Source organism: Cryptomeria japonica, chromosome 6, assembly GCF_030272615.1.
Source record: "Cryptomeria japonica chromosome 6, Sugi_1.0, whole genome shotgun sequence".
Taxonomy (NCBI): domain Eukaryota; kingdom Viridiplantae; phylum Streptophyta; class Pinopsida; order Cupressales; family Cupressaceae; genus Cryptomeria; species Cryptomeria japonica.
Window position 1 is genome coordinate 117,801,397 of NC_081410.1, and position 15,931 is coordinate 117,817,327.

Genomic DNA, 15,931 nt, shown 5'->3' on the forward strand with positions numbered 1-15,931 from the left:
TCAATTTTGCAATTAACGACTGCGATTGACTAACCTGTCACCTGTCGCTAACACGCTATACGAAAGATCCGTTTTGAAGCCAGAATAGACGCAGCTGTTTGGGTTCCTCTCATTCATAAGTGTTAAAAAATTATAAATTAATTTAATTTTAATAACTTTGTAATTATTACTTCTAAATAAGTTTTAAATTTAATGAAAAATTAATCTTAAAAAGAAAAAGAATAAAAAAAATTAGATTAAAGCTTTTTTTAATTTACTAATAGTTACTTTTTCCTTTTTGAAATTTAAGAAACAAGATAGAATATCTTAGGATAGTCTTATTAAAAATATTTTTTTATTCACATTCTTTTTTCTAATTAATTTTAGTCTATATATTTTAATTTTTATCATAAATTTTTAAAAAATTAATATAAATATAAGCATTAGAATTAATTTTCACTCTTACAAAAATAAAACACAGATTTAATAACTTTACTTTTTTATTACAGTTGCTGTCCCTTCACCAGGATAATTTCCCATTAGAATTCGAATTTTCAAAAGATGCCCTCTTCATTTCATTCGTCCTTTCTTCCAATTTGAACTGTGCGGCTTTACATGGGCGGCCCTTTACCGCGGCACATTCCCGTTAGGATTCGAATTTTCAAACGATGCCCACTTCATTTCACTCGCTCTTTCCTCCAATTCATTCTTTCCTTGTAGCTTCAGGGCAGATTTCTTACACTGTAAGTTCGTTATTGGAGGTTAGTGTAATGATTTATCTGTTCGTTTTCCTGGTTTATGAATTCTTTTTCCTTCACCATTTGACAGAGGTTGAATTACGATTTACATATTTTATTGTGCTGCCTGCTCTCTATCTGAATTCCGCCATTGTTTGTTAAAATCTTAATGTATTTGATTACCATAAATGCTTTGTAATTAATGTGTGAGTTTATTGTAATATTGCCTATTGCCTGTCAAATTCTTCTCGAGGGTTTTCAAGAGCTGACTGCTCTAAATTCTGCAAATAAATTGAATTGTTTTCAATGTAGATAAGGCCATTTATATAGAGAGTTAAGATTTTAGTCTCAGTTTGAAGTTGTTTGTTATCATTTCCAAATTTGCTTTTCTAAATTTATGTGTTCAATTTTATTAATAGTTCTGGCTCCTGAGTAATTAAACTTGGCTAGATTTTTTATTAATTTGTCATACTGTTTAAGAATAAAAACTTGTTAATCTTATGTTTCATTGTTGACCCTGTTTTACTTACATTTCCATTTTCTGATTTGTGTGCGAGTAGCTGAGAATTGTATTTATTTATTTATGTGGCTTTTTTGGTATATATCATCTACTGAGTTTTTAATACAATGATTGAGATTCTACCAACTTTTTCTAAAACTTTTCTACTGTCAGTATGAATTAATTTTAGAATACCACACTCTTATACTTGCTTAAGACCATACAAGACTTTCTTTTAAAAAGTATTCCAAAGCCATTAGGTTGTGTCACAAACCTTTTCGTCAATATTTTAATTAGGTTTAGACTCAGTTTTGTACCCACCTGGTACCATAACTCTTTTGCTAGGAGGTAATTGGAACAAATCTTGTGTCATTTCTTTCAATTGTTTTTGTTTTAATAATTCATTGCTTCAACCCACTCATCTTTTTCTTGAGATTGTAAAGCTTTGTGGTTCTTTGTAGGAGGCAATTGGACCAAATCTTGTGCCATTTCTTTTGATTGTTTTTGTTTGCTAAATTATTGCTTCAACCCATTCATCTTCTTCTTGAGCTTGTAAAGCTTGCGATTCTTTATTTTTCATGATTTGAGTCATCAAGACATAAGTCACTTTTGATTGTGATTTTGTTGTCATTTTCTTAAAATTAGAGTTCAATATAAGAGTTGATGGATGATTTTGTTTGTCCCCTTTGATATTTTTGATTTTTTCTTAATTCCCTTACTCAAGGATTCAGGTCTTTTTCTTCAAGTTCATTGATTACAATTCTATTTTCCTTCATATATTCTTCTTCGTTAAATCAGATCCGCAATTATCACCAGCTCCTTTCCTGTTAAATCGTACAATCTATATGTATTATTGTTTGATCTGCAATTAAAATGAATTTTATGCCTTTACCTTCTTACTTAGATCCTTTTTTATTTTTGCATGTGTGCATAGGCAACACATCCAAACAACCTCAAATGATTAACTTTTGGCTTTAATTTAGATCAGGACTATTTAATAGTCACTCCTTTAACTAGTTTTGTAAGACACCTATTTAGAAGATAGAAAATTGTAAATATTGCTTTATTCTTTACATTCATCATACTCCTTGTCATATAGACAATGGTTCTATTCTTCCTTTTCACAATTTCGTTTTGTTGTGGAATGTAGGAAGCAGCGATCTCTCTTGTTTGCATTGTTTTTAACACAAATCTAAAGGCTGGTTTGATTTGTACTCACGTCCATTATATGACTTGATTACTTTGATGGAGTTAGCATTTTTCAACCATCCTCTTAAAATCTACAAACTTCTCATTTTTTAAATTTGTTTTGAGGCCAAACAATATACTCAAGAAGGTTAGGAAATACTTTTTGTCCAAAGAACGTCTTTCCATGGTACCACATAAAGAAGTATGAATTATCTCAAGAGCGTGTATAACTCGTCTTGATTTACCAATTGAAAAACGAGTTCTATAATAATCAAACTGAAACAAAATGATATACATGTTCCTTTCAACAGAATACAGCCATAGATTTGCACATATAATTTATTAACATCATTGATGAGAATGAATGCATTACATATAGAGGTTAATAGGAAGTAATTTGACCTTCAAATTGATGAATCATACAGTGAACTGCTGTTGATTGTCTTTGCCAAATAGATAGACTAATCTGCTCCTCCTCTCAGACGTGTACTCTCAATTTTTCTTCTACAGTCATGTCCAGTAGTTGTGATATAATCATTGTAGGCTGGGATAACACCAATTCCACTCTATATGGTTGGAAACTCTAATTGAATAGCTGTTTGAAGCTTACAAAAGCTTGTATAGGCTTAGCTGTAGGAACAACTGATGATATATAGTGGAGTCAAGAGTGTCTAGATTTTGGAAGGTATTCCCTTTAATAATTGCATCGGCTAGATGCGCAGATTGCGGCACTGGTGACTCACTTCCAGTGATCCTCCTTTAGTCTCAAATCCCTGCTGGACTTGTGGTGGCCTGCAAACTGGAAGGACTACCCAATATATAACATAATCTGCCTCAAATTTGTCATATATTCCATACCTTTTGGGTACCAATATGTCCAACTTGTTGGTAATCAGTCACAAGAATCTCTCCAAACAATCAATTAAGATTTGCTTGCAACTAATATTGGAAATAAATTTCAAACTAACTCTTCAAACATGGCCACGAACTAATGAAAATATCATTTCAATACTTCAACACAAATCTACACGAATTCCAAATATGAAGCACACCCACGAATCCTGCGTGAATCCACTACAAATTGGCTAGGAGGGTTTTCATTCTCGGTACCAATCTTTTTTGTACGGTTTTGTTCCTAGGGTACAAGTTGAACAAGCTCAATCACGATAGTGGGATTTAAAAAATGAAAATGCGAAGAATGAACTTTCTCACCTCCTTTTTTCCCTTTTATACATTTTTCAAAAATAATTAAATATTATTTCTTATAATATTTTATTTTTCCTGCGAAAGAGACTTTATAATTTAACTTCATATTTTGGGCTCTATAATGAAAGTCACTTTTTAATTAAATTGTTCAATTTAATAAAAAAAATTGATTAAATATAAGCCATCCAAAAAATGATTTTATTTAGACACTTAATATTAATTAATTAATAATTATTCCCATTTTACATCCCAAATAGTCCATAGGAATTAAAATAGGCTAGAGTCTCTGCCAATCACTAAGTTTATGAAGGGTATAATTTAACTTCATATTTTGGGCTCTATAATGAAAGTCACTTTTTAATTAAATTGTTCAATTTAATTAAAAAAAATGATTAAATATAAGCCATCCAAAAAATGATTTTATTTAGACACTTAATATTAATTAATTAATAATTATTCCCATTTTACATCCCAAATAGTCCATAGGAATTAAAATAGGCTAGAGTCTCTGCCAATCACTAAGTTTATGAAGGGTAATTTACAGTCCTCCCTCCCCAAAACTACTTGCCTCGAGCAATTGTAGATTTGGATGTTGTAGTATTTGTTCTCCTTCCCAAAGGGCATGGAATTCTTTCCAATGAACCAAATATTCTTTAATGTTTCTATTTCTTAATTTTCTCTCCCATTCAACTACAATAGCCTTTGGTACCAAAATTAATTTACCTTCCTCATCAAATGGTGGTAGTTTAGGAGGGGTAAATATGATGTCCAAATGCTTTTATGAGGCACAAAATATGAAACATTTTGTGGATCTTGTTGTTCTGTAGCTGTTCTAACTCATAAGCAACCTCGCCTGTCTTCCTCACTATCCTATAGGGTCCATAAAATTGTTGGTTTCAGCTTCTATGCTTCACTCTTCTTCAAGGAGAACTACCTATAAGATTGTAATCGCAAGAAAACTAAGTCGTCAATCTCAAAAGATCTCTCTATCTTGTGTCAATTGCATAAATCTTTTTTTGATTTTGAGCTTGTTGGAGATTTTCCTTAAGTGACTTTAGGATGTTTTAGCTCTCTTGGACCCAATCCTTGGCCTTTTGAAGACTCTTTCACCAATGATCAAATCCACAAAACATGCGACATCATACTCATACAATGCTCTAAATGGAGTTATGTCTATGAACATGTGGTATGTGGTATTGTAACAATGCTCATCCAAATTTAACCACCTAGTCCAAACTTTTTTTTGTCGTGTGCTACATAGTTCCTCAAATATCTCTCTACCCACTTATTGGCAATCTTAGTTTGCTCATCTGTTTGTGGGTGGTAGCTAGTGCTTGGAGTCAACTCCGTACCTGTCAATCTGAAAAACCCTTGCCAAAACATTCTGAGAAACTGGCTATCTCGATCACTAACAATGTTCTTGGGAGATCATGGATTTTGAACACCTCTCATAAAAAACTATTCGGCAATTTTAGTTGCCTTAAACTCGAAAGATATAGTGTAGAAGTGGGCTTATTCTATCCACCATGAAAAAGATGCAATCCTTACATTGTAGAGGTCCTTGAACGACCCTAGAAAACACTATAAAGATAATAAATAATAAGTACATATTGTATAGATTAGGTTGGGTTTTTATTTACAAAGAGCTTCCCCTTCTAATTTGAAGAACAGTTCCACTACGTATTTGTTTCATTTTGTGTTGCACCAGAAGGTGCAAATTAAAATGCTAATAAACTATAGTGCAAGACTACACCCACAGGGTATGAAAAAGTGCCAAGTTCGAACATTTCCTTACATGATATAGGTCAAAGATTGCAATGGATTTTACTCTTAATCTAGAAAGATTGCAATGGATTTTACTTTTATATATCTATTCGTATAGTTTGGATGGACTGTTCGTAAGTCTTCATTTCCACTTTGGATCTTTAGCCCATTCTTACTCATTGCTACCTATTTGATCAAATTTATTGTGCAAGTCTTCAGCAAATTTGCTTGCAATCTGAGTTAGTATTTAACCCTCAATGGCCTTGTTTGACTTTTGTCTGTTGTGTTCATAGGAATTATTGGACTACATCCAATGATTAGCCATTGAAGTTCTTGGTCGTCTTCTGAAGTGCCATAAGGCTTTTTTGTGATTTTAAATTATTTCTAATTTAATTGAGGGAAACAAAGGAATCTGATTGGAGACTAAGAAGTTAAGTTCTCTGTAGTTATAATCACTGAAGCATAGATTCTTTTGAAAAAAATAGGATTGCTAGGGCTTTTGTATCAACAATGTCTATTTGGTTACTAAATATGATCTTTAATAGAGATATCTGATCATATGCTTTTTAATTTAATTCTGTCTCTGCAGATATGTTTGAAACTCGAAATTCCAGCTTATACCCTTTGCATCGTTGCAAAACTCTGCACATAGTATGTCTTATGTTATATGCTGGTAATTCAGTCTACAAGAGACATATGTGATAAATGAAGAAACTCTCTAGAATCAACGGAAGATATCTGTTTTTTATTAACTGATGTGGATTCACTATTTTATAAAGGTAAGGCATGCACAAGGCTACCACAATGTGACTGGAGATATAGACCGGACAGTTTTGTTGTCCCATGAACTAGCTGATGCAAGCCTCACTCCTTTGGGATGGCAACAGGTACGTGCATTTTATTTAGAGATATTTGAGAGAACTAAATTAGCTCAAGCATCAAAGTGTGAGTGCAAGTTCGACATGCTTTCCAAGGTTTTGGGAAGCAAGGTAACAGCCTTCATATTTGAGAAAATGTGTATTAATCAACAATTATTTAATAGTTTTCGTCCATATGGTAGTTATCTTTGTCACTCGTCTTCTCAAAGACAGCTATAAGACACAAGAATATCTTTTCTTCTTAGATAAATATTACTGCAGTTCCAAGATGAATGGCAACCACGTCTGAATTGCACAACCCACTTTTGTGTTTGTCAAGTATAGTGCAAAATAATTAGTTTAAGACATGGTCTGTCTTCTTACAGACACTAGAGCCTTATCATTTGCATCTCATTAAAATATTCCCTTTTATGATGAGCACGGTTCACTTAATTAACATGCCATAGGCAACTTATCTTTTCTATGCTAAGTCTTGTCAGCAGGGTTCGTCATCTTTATATCATCTGTATTAAATAAAGTCTTGACAGAAGTCTAAAATATACAATATGTTAAAAATATCGGGAGAGATTCTGTTTGTTTGCATATTGGCGTTTTATTGGAGTTTAAATTTCCTCTGTGCCCATATATGATGCTTTGAGTCAAAAAAATCTAAGCTACTGTATCCAACAGGTTGATATTCTTCGCAAGCAAGTGGCAATTATTGGCATTGCTTCTAGGGTTGAGTTGGTTGTGACATCCCCATTGACAAGGTACCAAGATTATTGACACATCAATTTTTCTATTCTTCTTATGACTAATTCCTTTGTCGAAGGCCTCACATTCAACCTAAAAGAACCGGTTTTACATGATCTTGAAATGTAGTTTCATAAGGCATACATTTATGTCTGCCAAAAAGTGAAAGAAATTTTGTCAAATTTCTTATACTATTTAAGGCCACAGTTGGCTTCCTTTTACCTGGATCATTGTCTTTCACACTTTGTACTTTGTGTGAGTTTTCATCCCAGGACTATACAAACAGCAGTAGGTGTTTTTGGTGGTGGATATTACAATGACAGTGATCCATCTCCCCCATTAATGGTGGCTGGTGCTGGTAGGAGTGATCGTGCTGCAATTTCAAGTTCAAAATGCCCACCCTTTTTAGCCATGGAATTGTGTCGAGAACGCATGGTAAGTTTAATAAGGTCATTTTAAAAGTTCTGTATTGTTGGTAGGAAATGATCTCAGAGCTGGCTTTTCTGCTGTTTTGAATAATGTCTCTTTTTTCAAAAGTTAATATTTATTGTATGTAGTTTCTGGAGTAGATCGTGATTGCAATTTTTATCATCAATGTTTCGGATCACACTCCGTGATCCATCATCAGAATGCAAAAGAGTTCAAGAAGTGAAAAATGATGAGCTGCAAACTCAGGTTCCAATATAAAGAATGGGGAGAGGAGGGAATAGGCATGAGGACCAAGGATGATGAAAAGAACCAAAGAACCTCAAAACACCCATAAAATAAACAAAAATAACAAAATTAGAACTCACAATTGAAAACTAATTACAATAAGAACAAAGAAAAGCCTAAAGAATTATATTGTAATGTCCCCATTTTGAAATAGAATTTAATAATAAATAATAATATTAAAATACAAAAAAATAAAAATAAAATTTAAAATATAAAATAATATAATTAAATATTGATATCCCTGCTTATCAGTGTTTGTTATTAACACCATTGATTATTATTAATATCATCGATTATTAATTCTTATCATTAATATTCATGTTTATTAATGTTCATTATTATTAATAATCGTATTTATTATTAATGAGTGAATAAATATCCACAATTTATTAATATTTATTTATTGATGTCATTATTAATATTCATATTTATGTGTGAATGAATGTCCACACTTCATATTTATCACCCATCCCTTACCCACGACGGTCCATGTTTTTAACTTATGAATGGTTTTGGTCAATGCACCAATCTGACTTTTGAAATGAGAGACGGGACCCTTTGGAGGAGACGTAGCCATTCGATGGGTTTATTGCCATCAACCCCTGCCTTCCTTGTGGGGGGATATGGGATAGGAGACTCACACGCAGAGCAAGGGAATACAGCAGAAAAGAAAGCAACCTGTCAAATTGACTGTTAGAAATCGCACGGTATGGTCATTGGGACAGTGATAAGTATATAGAGAAGTGCATTACTAATTTAGTATAAGTATTAACAACCCAACTAACAATAAAAGATGGTTTTATTAATATTGATAATGTTATGATAATTAAAAATGGTTAATAAGATAAATATAATATGGTACTGTTAATAATGCAATAAGATAAATGTAATAGGATGCTGTTAATAATAAGAATAATATTATAGCTAACAAGGCTGTTGTTGAGGGTGCTGACTATATAGAACTTGCCCCTTCGGACATTCCTATCTCCTCCATGAAGCTTCTCTCTTAATAGTTCTTCCATTCAGAAATCCCTCATTCCCTACTCCTGGTGTGGGTGTTCTTTCATAAGTGTCTATAATGAAGGTGTTGGTCTTTTGGGCAATATCTTTGTTGTTGACATTTATTGGGGGAATTTCTTCATTAAGGAGAGTGTTTGTTGTGGTTTCTAGTTTTTGGGGTGAGCTGCCTTTTGTTCGAAGTGTCCTCTCTCATCTCCTTGCTTTATGGGGTGCTTCACTTCCTTGGATGGCTATAGGGGGGATGCTGTTTTGCCTTATGGCAGCATCTCTGTTGTAGCTATTTTTGGTAGTAGCTCCTTATTAAGTATGGAGGGTGGAGGGGCAAACTATGCTCGGCTGACTTTTTTGATAGTGATTAGGTTTTGAGTTGTCTCCCATGTTGTTCCTTGATTGCATTTTTGGAATATTATGGATACCTCTGTTAATAGGCTATCTCCTTATCTTCTTTTGATATTTCGGAGATTGCTGGTTGTCTTTCTCTATTTTACTTTCTTCAGCTTTTTGGTAAGTTGCTGGCCAATCTATACGAATGAAATCGTATGATCTGTGTGTAATTATTTTTTATTTTGGGACATCTTATGAACGATTGGCAATTTTGGTATCTCTGGGACTTCTTGATTGGCACTGTTTGGTTCCATGAAGCTACATGATGGGTTTATGGGATATCATCACGGTTGATGAGTATTCCATTGGATATTTTGGGGACTGACTTGGTATCGGATCTCCCATGCAAATCATTAGTTTTCGTGGCTGGATTTGTTAAACTACATTGATTTTGATCTTCTGCTTTTTTGATCATTTTTCTTTGCGGTTGGATGTGGGCAACTTTGCAATGAGCTTTCATTTCACATTATGTGGAATTGGTCCTTTTGAATCATTACGCCTTGTGCTCGTTCTGTTGGAAGTTGCCTTAATGATTGGATCTGTTGAAAGGTATGAGGAAATTTCACCTTTTGGTTTGAGGTTTCTTGTTCGGCATTTTCTTATGATGATAAGATAATCATGTAGCGGTTATCCTTTCCCTTGTTAAATTCAGGATGGGGAGCAGGTATGGTATTCATTCTTGTTTTGTGTTTTTTTCCAAATACATAATGCTCTGCTTTATTTGGAGAGTTCTTGGCAAAATTGATGGCTATTGGCTTCTTCTGAGGAACTGGAAAGTACAGTTAATATGGTGGTGTAGATGGCTCCTTATCCTGCTGTTGATACTATGGCTTTTACTATGGACTATTTTGTGGATCGGCCTCATTTTGATTCCTGAGGGTTTTCTTCATCCTTCTCCGCTCCTTATATGGATGGGCATTTGTTTGCTAACCATTCTTATGCTGACAAGTTTGCTTTTACTTGGTTCCCTTCTGGCTTTGTGTTTTGTTCTCTGCAGGGCCTTGGTTACATGTGGGGCATAGACAGATGGGTTTTTGGGTGTTGGCACTGATTTTGTTCAGGATATGGTGGCTTCTTTTTGGATGTTATCTTCTTCACTGGATCCTACAAGCTTCTCTCAAGCTTCCTTTATATCTAATGCGATTGGGGATGTAATCTGGGGTTTTTTGTGGGTTGCCTATGGGCTATTGTAATGGGTAGATAGGCTTCTATTCTTTTGAGCTATACTGAAGGGTTTTCTTACTGGTTCTTTCCCTTCAGTGCTCATTGAACCAGACACCATGTAAAAAAAAATATAAAATTTAATATAATTTCAGTGGTTCATCCACTTTTATCAAAAAAAAATAAAAAATAATAAGAATAATATAATATAATGCTATTAATATAATATAAATGTAACATGATATCTTGATATAACTTCACAACATGATAAGCTTATAAATAACTAATATTCAGGTCTGGTAACACCATTAGATCTGCACGTGTGTGTGAATTAGGCTTATACAATTAAGTATTTAATTCAAATTGCCAATGAATATCAGATTGAAACTGTTTGCAATACAGAAGCATTATTAATCTATTTTCATATAAAATGTATGCAATCTACTGTCGTATCTTGTGGGAGAAGGTTAGAGGTGTAATCCAGTGGTAACGGGGGCTCACCAGTGGTCATAAGGACTCTGGGAGTCAAGGAACCAGTTTGCACACTATGCCAAACTCACAAGGTGAAGCGTGCATGGGTAATGGACATGAACGGAAAGCAACATGGGCCGCCAAGTCTAGCAAGGAGGTTAGAAGCAACCATTCTTTGGACTTGGTAGACAATGGACCCAAGCAACCCTTTCATGTCTCATATACCCACTCTTGCTGTTGTTACCTTAGAATAGATTATAACTTTTTAAGAATGGATATGCTTGTAGGTGTTTCCCTTTCTTTTTGGGTGTAGGTTCTCCTTCCCAAACTACACTTATCCAATATAAGGCCTATATCTAGTAGGGGACACTATATATATATAAAATCAGAACATTAAATTGATAAAAAACAGATAAAGAGCAAGCTCACAAAACACTTAAACTAAAATGCAATATAAATAAGTATAAGAAAAGGGAGGAAAAACAAATATAAAAACAAAAAATGAAACAATAAGACCAAACAAATAAAAAATAAGCCAAAGAAAGAAAAACATATATATATACACACGCATGCATGTAAGAAGATCAAAATACATTAAGGAAAAAATAAGAATACCTTAACAAATAAAGAGCAAGCGCACAATGCTTTCAAACAAGATACGTACTTATAATTAAATGTAATTTAAATATAAGAAAAAAGTAAAAGAACAAGGCTAGAGAGAAATAAAAATAAAGACTAGAAAAATGAGAGAAAATGAACTGAATAGACACAAACAATAAAACCCAAACAACTAAGAAAATAAAATGAGGAGGAAAAGAAAAAATAAAAATCTATATATATATATATATGTATGTATACACACACACACACACATATATATATATATATAACACTCTTTCCCCCTTACTCCTAAGTGGTGGAAGCAATATGTAGATGACACCAATGTGTGTTGGCCCCATGGTCTTGATAGCTTAGAAGAGTTTCATGCACACCTCAATAGTATAGCCCCGTGCATTTCTTTCACCAAAGAGCTAGAATCAGATAACCACTTACCTTTCTTGAATGTTGTAATCCTTAGAAAACTCGATGGCTCCCTTGGGCGTTGAGTGTTTCGCAAGGCTACCCACATTGACCTTTATCTCCATGCCTCTTCTCACCACCACCCTAGCCAAAAAGTTGGGATCCTTAAAACTTTGGCCTTGAGAGCCTATCGTATTTGTGACGACGAATACTTAAACTAGGAGCTTTCCCATTTGTGGCAAGTTTTCAAATGGACTGGGTATTCAAACAAGCAAATCTCCAAAGCCTTCCACCAAGCTAAATCTTTCTTTCATTCCATTTCCAATCCTCTTTGCTCTCAACCCGAGGTTCTCCCGTTTGTTTCTCTCCCTTATATTGAAGGCATCTCCCACAAGATCTCAAAAAAGGTGTGCATTGTTCCTTCAAACCCTTGTCCACCTTAAAAGTCGCATTCCCTTGCTCAAAGACTCTAGGGATGTCTTTTTAGAATTTGAGGTCTATAAGGTTGTTTGCTCCCGTGGCACCCCTTATGTTGGTGAAATAGGCCACTCCTTTAACACGAGAATCAAAGAGCATGGTGCTGACATTAAACATGAGCGTAATATAAAATCGGCTTTAGCAGAGCATTCTTTAGCCACTAAGCACCACATCCTTTTAGAGGACACTCAAATTGTGTTTAAGGAGGACAACTTTTTTAAAAGGAAACTTAAGGAGGTCATTGAAATCAATAATAACCCCCCCAATCTCAATCAAGATGACGGGTGGAGCTTAAGTCCTTGGCAACCTTTGTTGTCATTTCTTAGTGGCCTCCATCTTCCCCCTTCTTGACCTCTCTCTTCTTGGTCCTTTCATAGTGGCCTTACCTCCCGAACCCCTCCACCCTCCCTTCGTGTCTTTCTTCTTCGACTTCTTTCTCTTTCTCCTTTTCAATTTTTTGGAGGGGGTTCTTTTGGTTTGTTTATTTGAGCGTTTTAGGTTCTTTCTTTCTTTTGGCTTAGGAGTTGTCTTTTTCCTTCTTGTTATTTCTAATTTGTGTATTTATTAGGGCTTATTGTTTTGGTTTCATATTATTTTGTTCTTAGTATTTTTATTCATTCATATATTCTTATGTTTACTTTTTTTTTTCTTCTTTCCCTTCTAGGTTTCATTTTTATTATTTTTATTTGGCTTCTTCTTCTTTTGTTCTTCTTTTTTATCTTTTTTCTTTTAAGTTGTTCCTCTTTCTAGCTATTTTACTCCCCTTTTTTTTTTGTTCTTTTTGTTGTTCTTTCTTTCTTGTGTGGTTATTTTTTATCTCTTTTCTTCATTTAGTTCTTTCTTTTTGTTTCTTATTTCATTTTTCCCTTTTATTCAATCTTATATTTATAGCACATTACAAATATAAGAATAAATAAAGAATTAATGAATTGTTGACTACTTTGTTCTTCTTTTTGTTTTTATTTCCTTTTTCTTCTTTTTATTATTATGTGTCTTTTAATTTGTTTTTAAAGTGCTAATTTTGTTTTCATGTTTTAGTATCTCATTAGTGTGCTCTTTTGTTTGTGTTCTTTTGCTATATATACATACATACATACGTACATACATATACACGTACATACGTACATACATATGCATATACACATACATACATATATACACGTACATACATATATACACGTACATATTTATATGTTTACAAAAATTTTCATATATATATGTATATACATATATATTTACATACACACACATATATGCATGTATGTATATATATATACACATATACACATATATATATATATGCATACGTATGTGTATATATATATATATATATTTATTTTTATTTTTAATTTTTAATTTTTCTTTTTCTTTTCTTAATTGTTTGTATCCCTTTAGTTCATATATATATGTATATACATATATATTTATACACATATGTATGTATGTATATATATATACACATATACATACATATATATATATATATATATATATACACATATACATACATATATATATATATATATATATATATATATATATATATGTGCATACATGTGTATATATATATATTTATTTATTTTAATTTTTAATTTTTCTTTTTTCTTTTTCTTTTCTTAATTGTTTGTATCTCGTCAGTTCATTTTCTTTCATATTTTTAGTCTTTATTTTTATTTGTCTCTCTAGCCTTGTTCTTTTTCTTTTTCTTATATTTAAATTACATTTAATTATAAGTACACATCTTGTTTGCGTGCATTGTGGGCTTGCTCTTTATTTGTTATTGATATGCTTATTTTTTTCCTTAAGTGTATTTTGATCTTCTTTTGTGTATATATTTATATATATATATATATTATTTTTTTTCTTTCTTTGGCTTATTTTTAATTTGTTTGGTCTTATTGTTAATGTTTATTTAGTTCTTTCATTTTTTGTTTTTCTATTTGTTTTTCTTCCCTTTTCTTTTACTTATTTATATTGCATTTTACTTCAAGTGTTTTGTGAGCTTGCTCTTTATCTGTTTTTTTATCAATTTTGTGTTCTGATTTTATATATATATATCTCTTTTGGCTTTTCTTTGTTCTTATTGTTATTAGTTTTCACCTTTTTTTGTTTATTTTATAATTTTTTTTGGGTTCTTTGGTTCTTTTCATCATCCTTGGTCCTCGTGCCTATTCTCTCCTCTCTCCATTCTTTATATTAGAACCTTGGTTTGCAGCTCATCATTTTTCACTCCTTGAACTCTCTTGCATTTTGATGATGGATCATGGAGTGTGATCCGAAACGTTGATGATAAAAATTGCATACACAATCTAATCATACAATTTTTATATTGATTGTGGAAATCTAATAGCTTTCAGTTAATATTTAGTTTGACTTAGAAGCTGCCCCATATCTCAATATATATTCTTGGAAAAAATTGTTTACCATCGCTGTCACAACATTTTATAGTCCAGGGATCGGATACCAATCCAAGTCCCCAGAGAGTTACATATACACGTCAGATGCTTCTTCACATCCTTCCACAAGAGCCTTTGCCCTAAAAACTTATTCAAATTTCATACACAAATCAGAAACCATCTGCTGTTTAGACATCACCTGTCTCAAAAGTAAAACTTTCTGTCTTGTCAGGGCTAGTTAAAACAAATACAGAAGTCCCTGTTGCTTAGCACAAGCAAAAATTATACTTTTCCAGGCCTTCCAGATCATCTGTATATTACTGTTCACAATTGCCTCTAAAACATTCCCTTACAAGAACTTTTTTGTATTCTCCAAGATATGTCAGGGTCATGTGATGCCATTCAAAGAGTGCTAATTACCAATTTATGACAGAAGATGTGTGTAAAGAAAATATTAAAACTGCTTGTGTAACTGGAAACCAGTAACTTTGTGTATAAAGACATGGATATTTCCTAACTGCTCTCTTTCTATTGAGACCATTCAAAGCTATGATCAGATGTAGGACTCTTTGCCTTTTGTTGCTTCACCCTATCAGACTGATTCTCACCAAACTATCTTAAACATTATGACTTTAGGGTCATTCTCCATTTTCTCCCCTTTGTCTGGCAGAGTTGTTCAAAATTGATGATTCCTTTTATCAAGGTGATTGGTAAAAGTTAGCTTCTCTTAGGTCACTTGCTAAAGGGGCGTGCCCCAATTGTATGTAAGTCAGTAATCCCTATTACATCCCTATAAAACTTTGAATGTAAAACTCTCTTTTGCATGTTCCATCATGGTCATTTGTCAATTTGATACAAATTAAAATCCAAGTATTGTGATTTAGCTGTGATGTTTTACTTGCTTGTTCTGTCCTAAGCAAGATGTGTCATTTCTAAAGTTTTTTTGTCTAGTCAGATCATATGTAAAAGCAAGAAATGATAAATTCGTTGAAATGTTGGAGAAGTGGCAATGAAGGAAAGAGCTGCGCCTAGCAGGTTAATATCATTGTTTAAGTAGTTGACAATCTCTATAAGGACTTTCAACATGTTTCAACCCTTATAAGTAGCAAAAAACCTCCAGAATCACTCATTTAAATTAACTGTAACTGGCAAATTGTTCCTTGAGCACTTCTGGCTTCTGTCTGCCAATTTCAGTGGCAAAGGTGACAGTTTTTTCGCGGCTTTTTCCTTATTTGAGTGGCAGAGGTGAAAAAAAGAACTCTTGGTTGTTTGTCAAGTTAAGTGGCAAAGTTGATAGAAAAGCAC

General features: G+C 33.0%; 1 protein-coding gene across 11 annotated transcripts in view; it reads left to right on the plus strand.

The window, feature by feature from the left end:
* Positions 1 to 502: 502 nt before the first annotated feature.
* The window catches only part of LOC131074818 (phosphoglycerate mutase-like protein), a 77,518-nt gene continuing 62,089 nt past the window's right edge, over positions 503 to 15,931 (plus strand). For 2 of the 11 annotated variants that reach the window (XM_058011513.2, XM_058011524.2), the window contains exons 1-5: positions 4,918 to 5,369; positions 5,963 to 6,024; positions 6,153 to 6,260; positions 6,921 to 7,000; positions 7,256 to 7,418. In XM_058011513.2, coding sequence (XP_057867496.1) covers positions 5,333 to 5,369; positions 5,963 to 6,024; positions 6,153 to 6,260; positions 6,921 to 7,000; positions 7,256 to 7,418 — 450 coding nt within the window. In that variant the 5' untranslated portion in view covers positions 4,918 to 5,332. Of the gene's footprint in view, positions 741 to 4,916; positions 5,370 to 5,396; positions 5,613 to 5,666; positions 5,804 to 5,960; positions 6,047 to 6,152; positions 6,261 to 6,920; positions 7,001 to 7,255; positions 7,419 to 15,931 lie in introns of those variants that run through there. The other 9 variants (XM_058011515.2, XM_058011518.2, XM_058011517.2 and 6 more) reach the window with 9 other exon arrangements.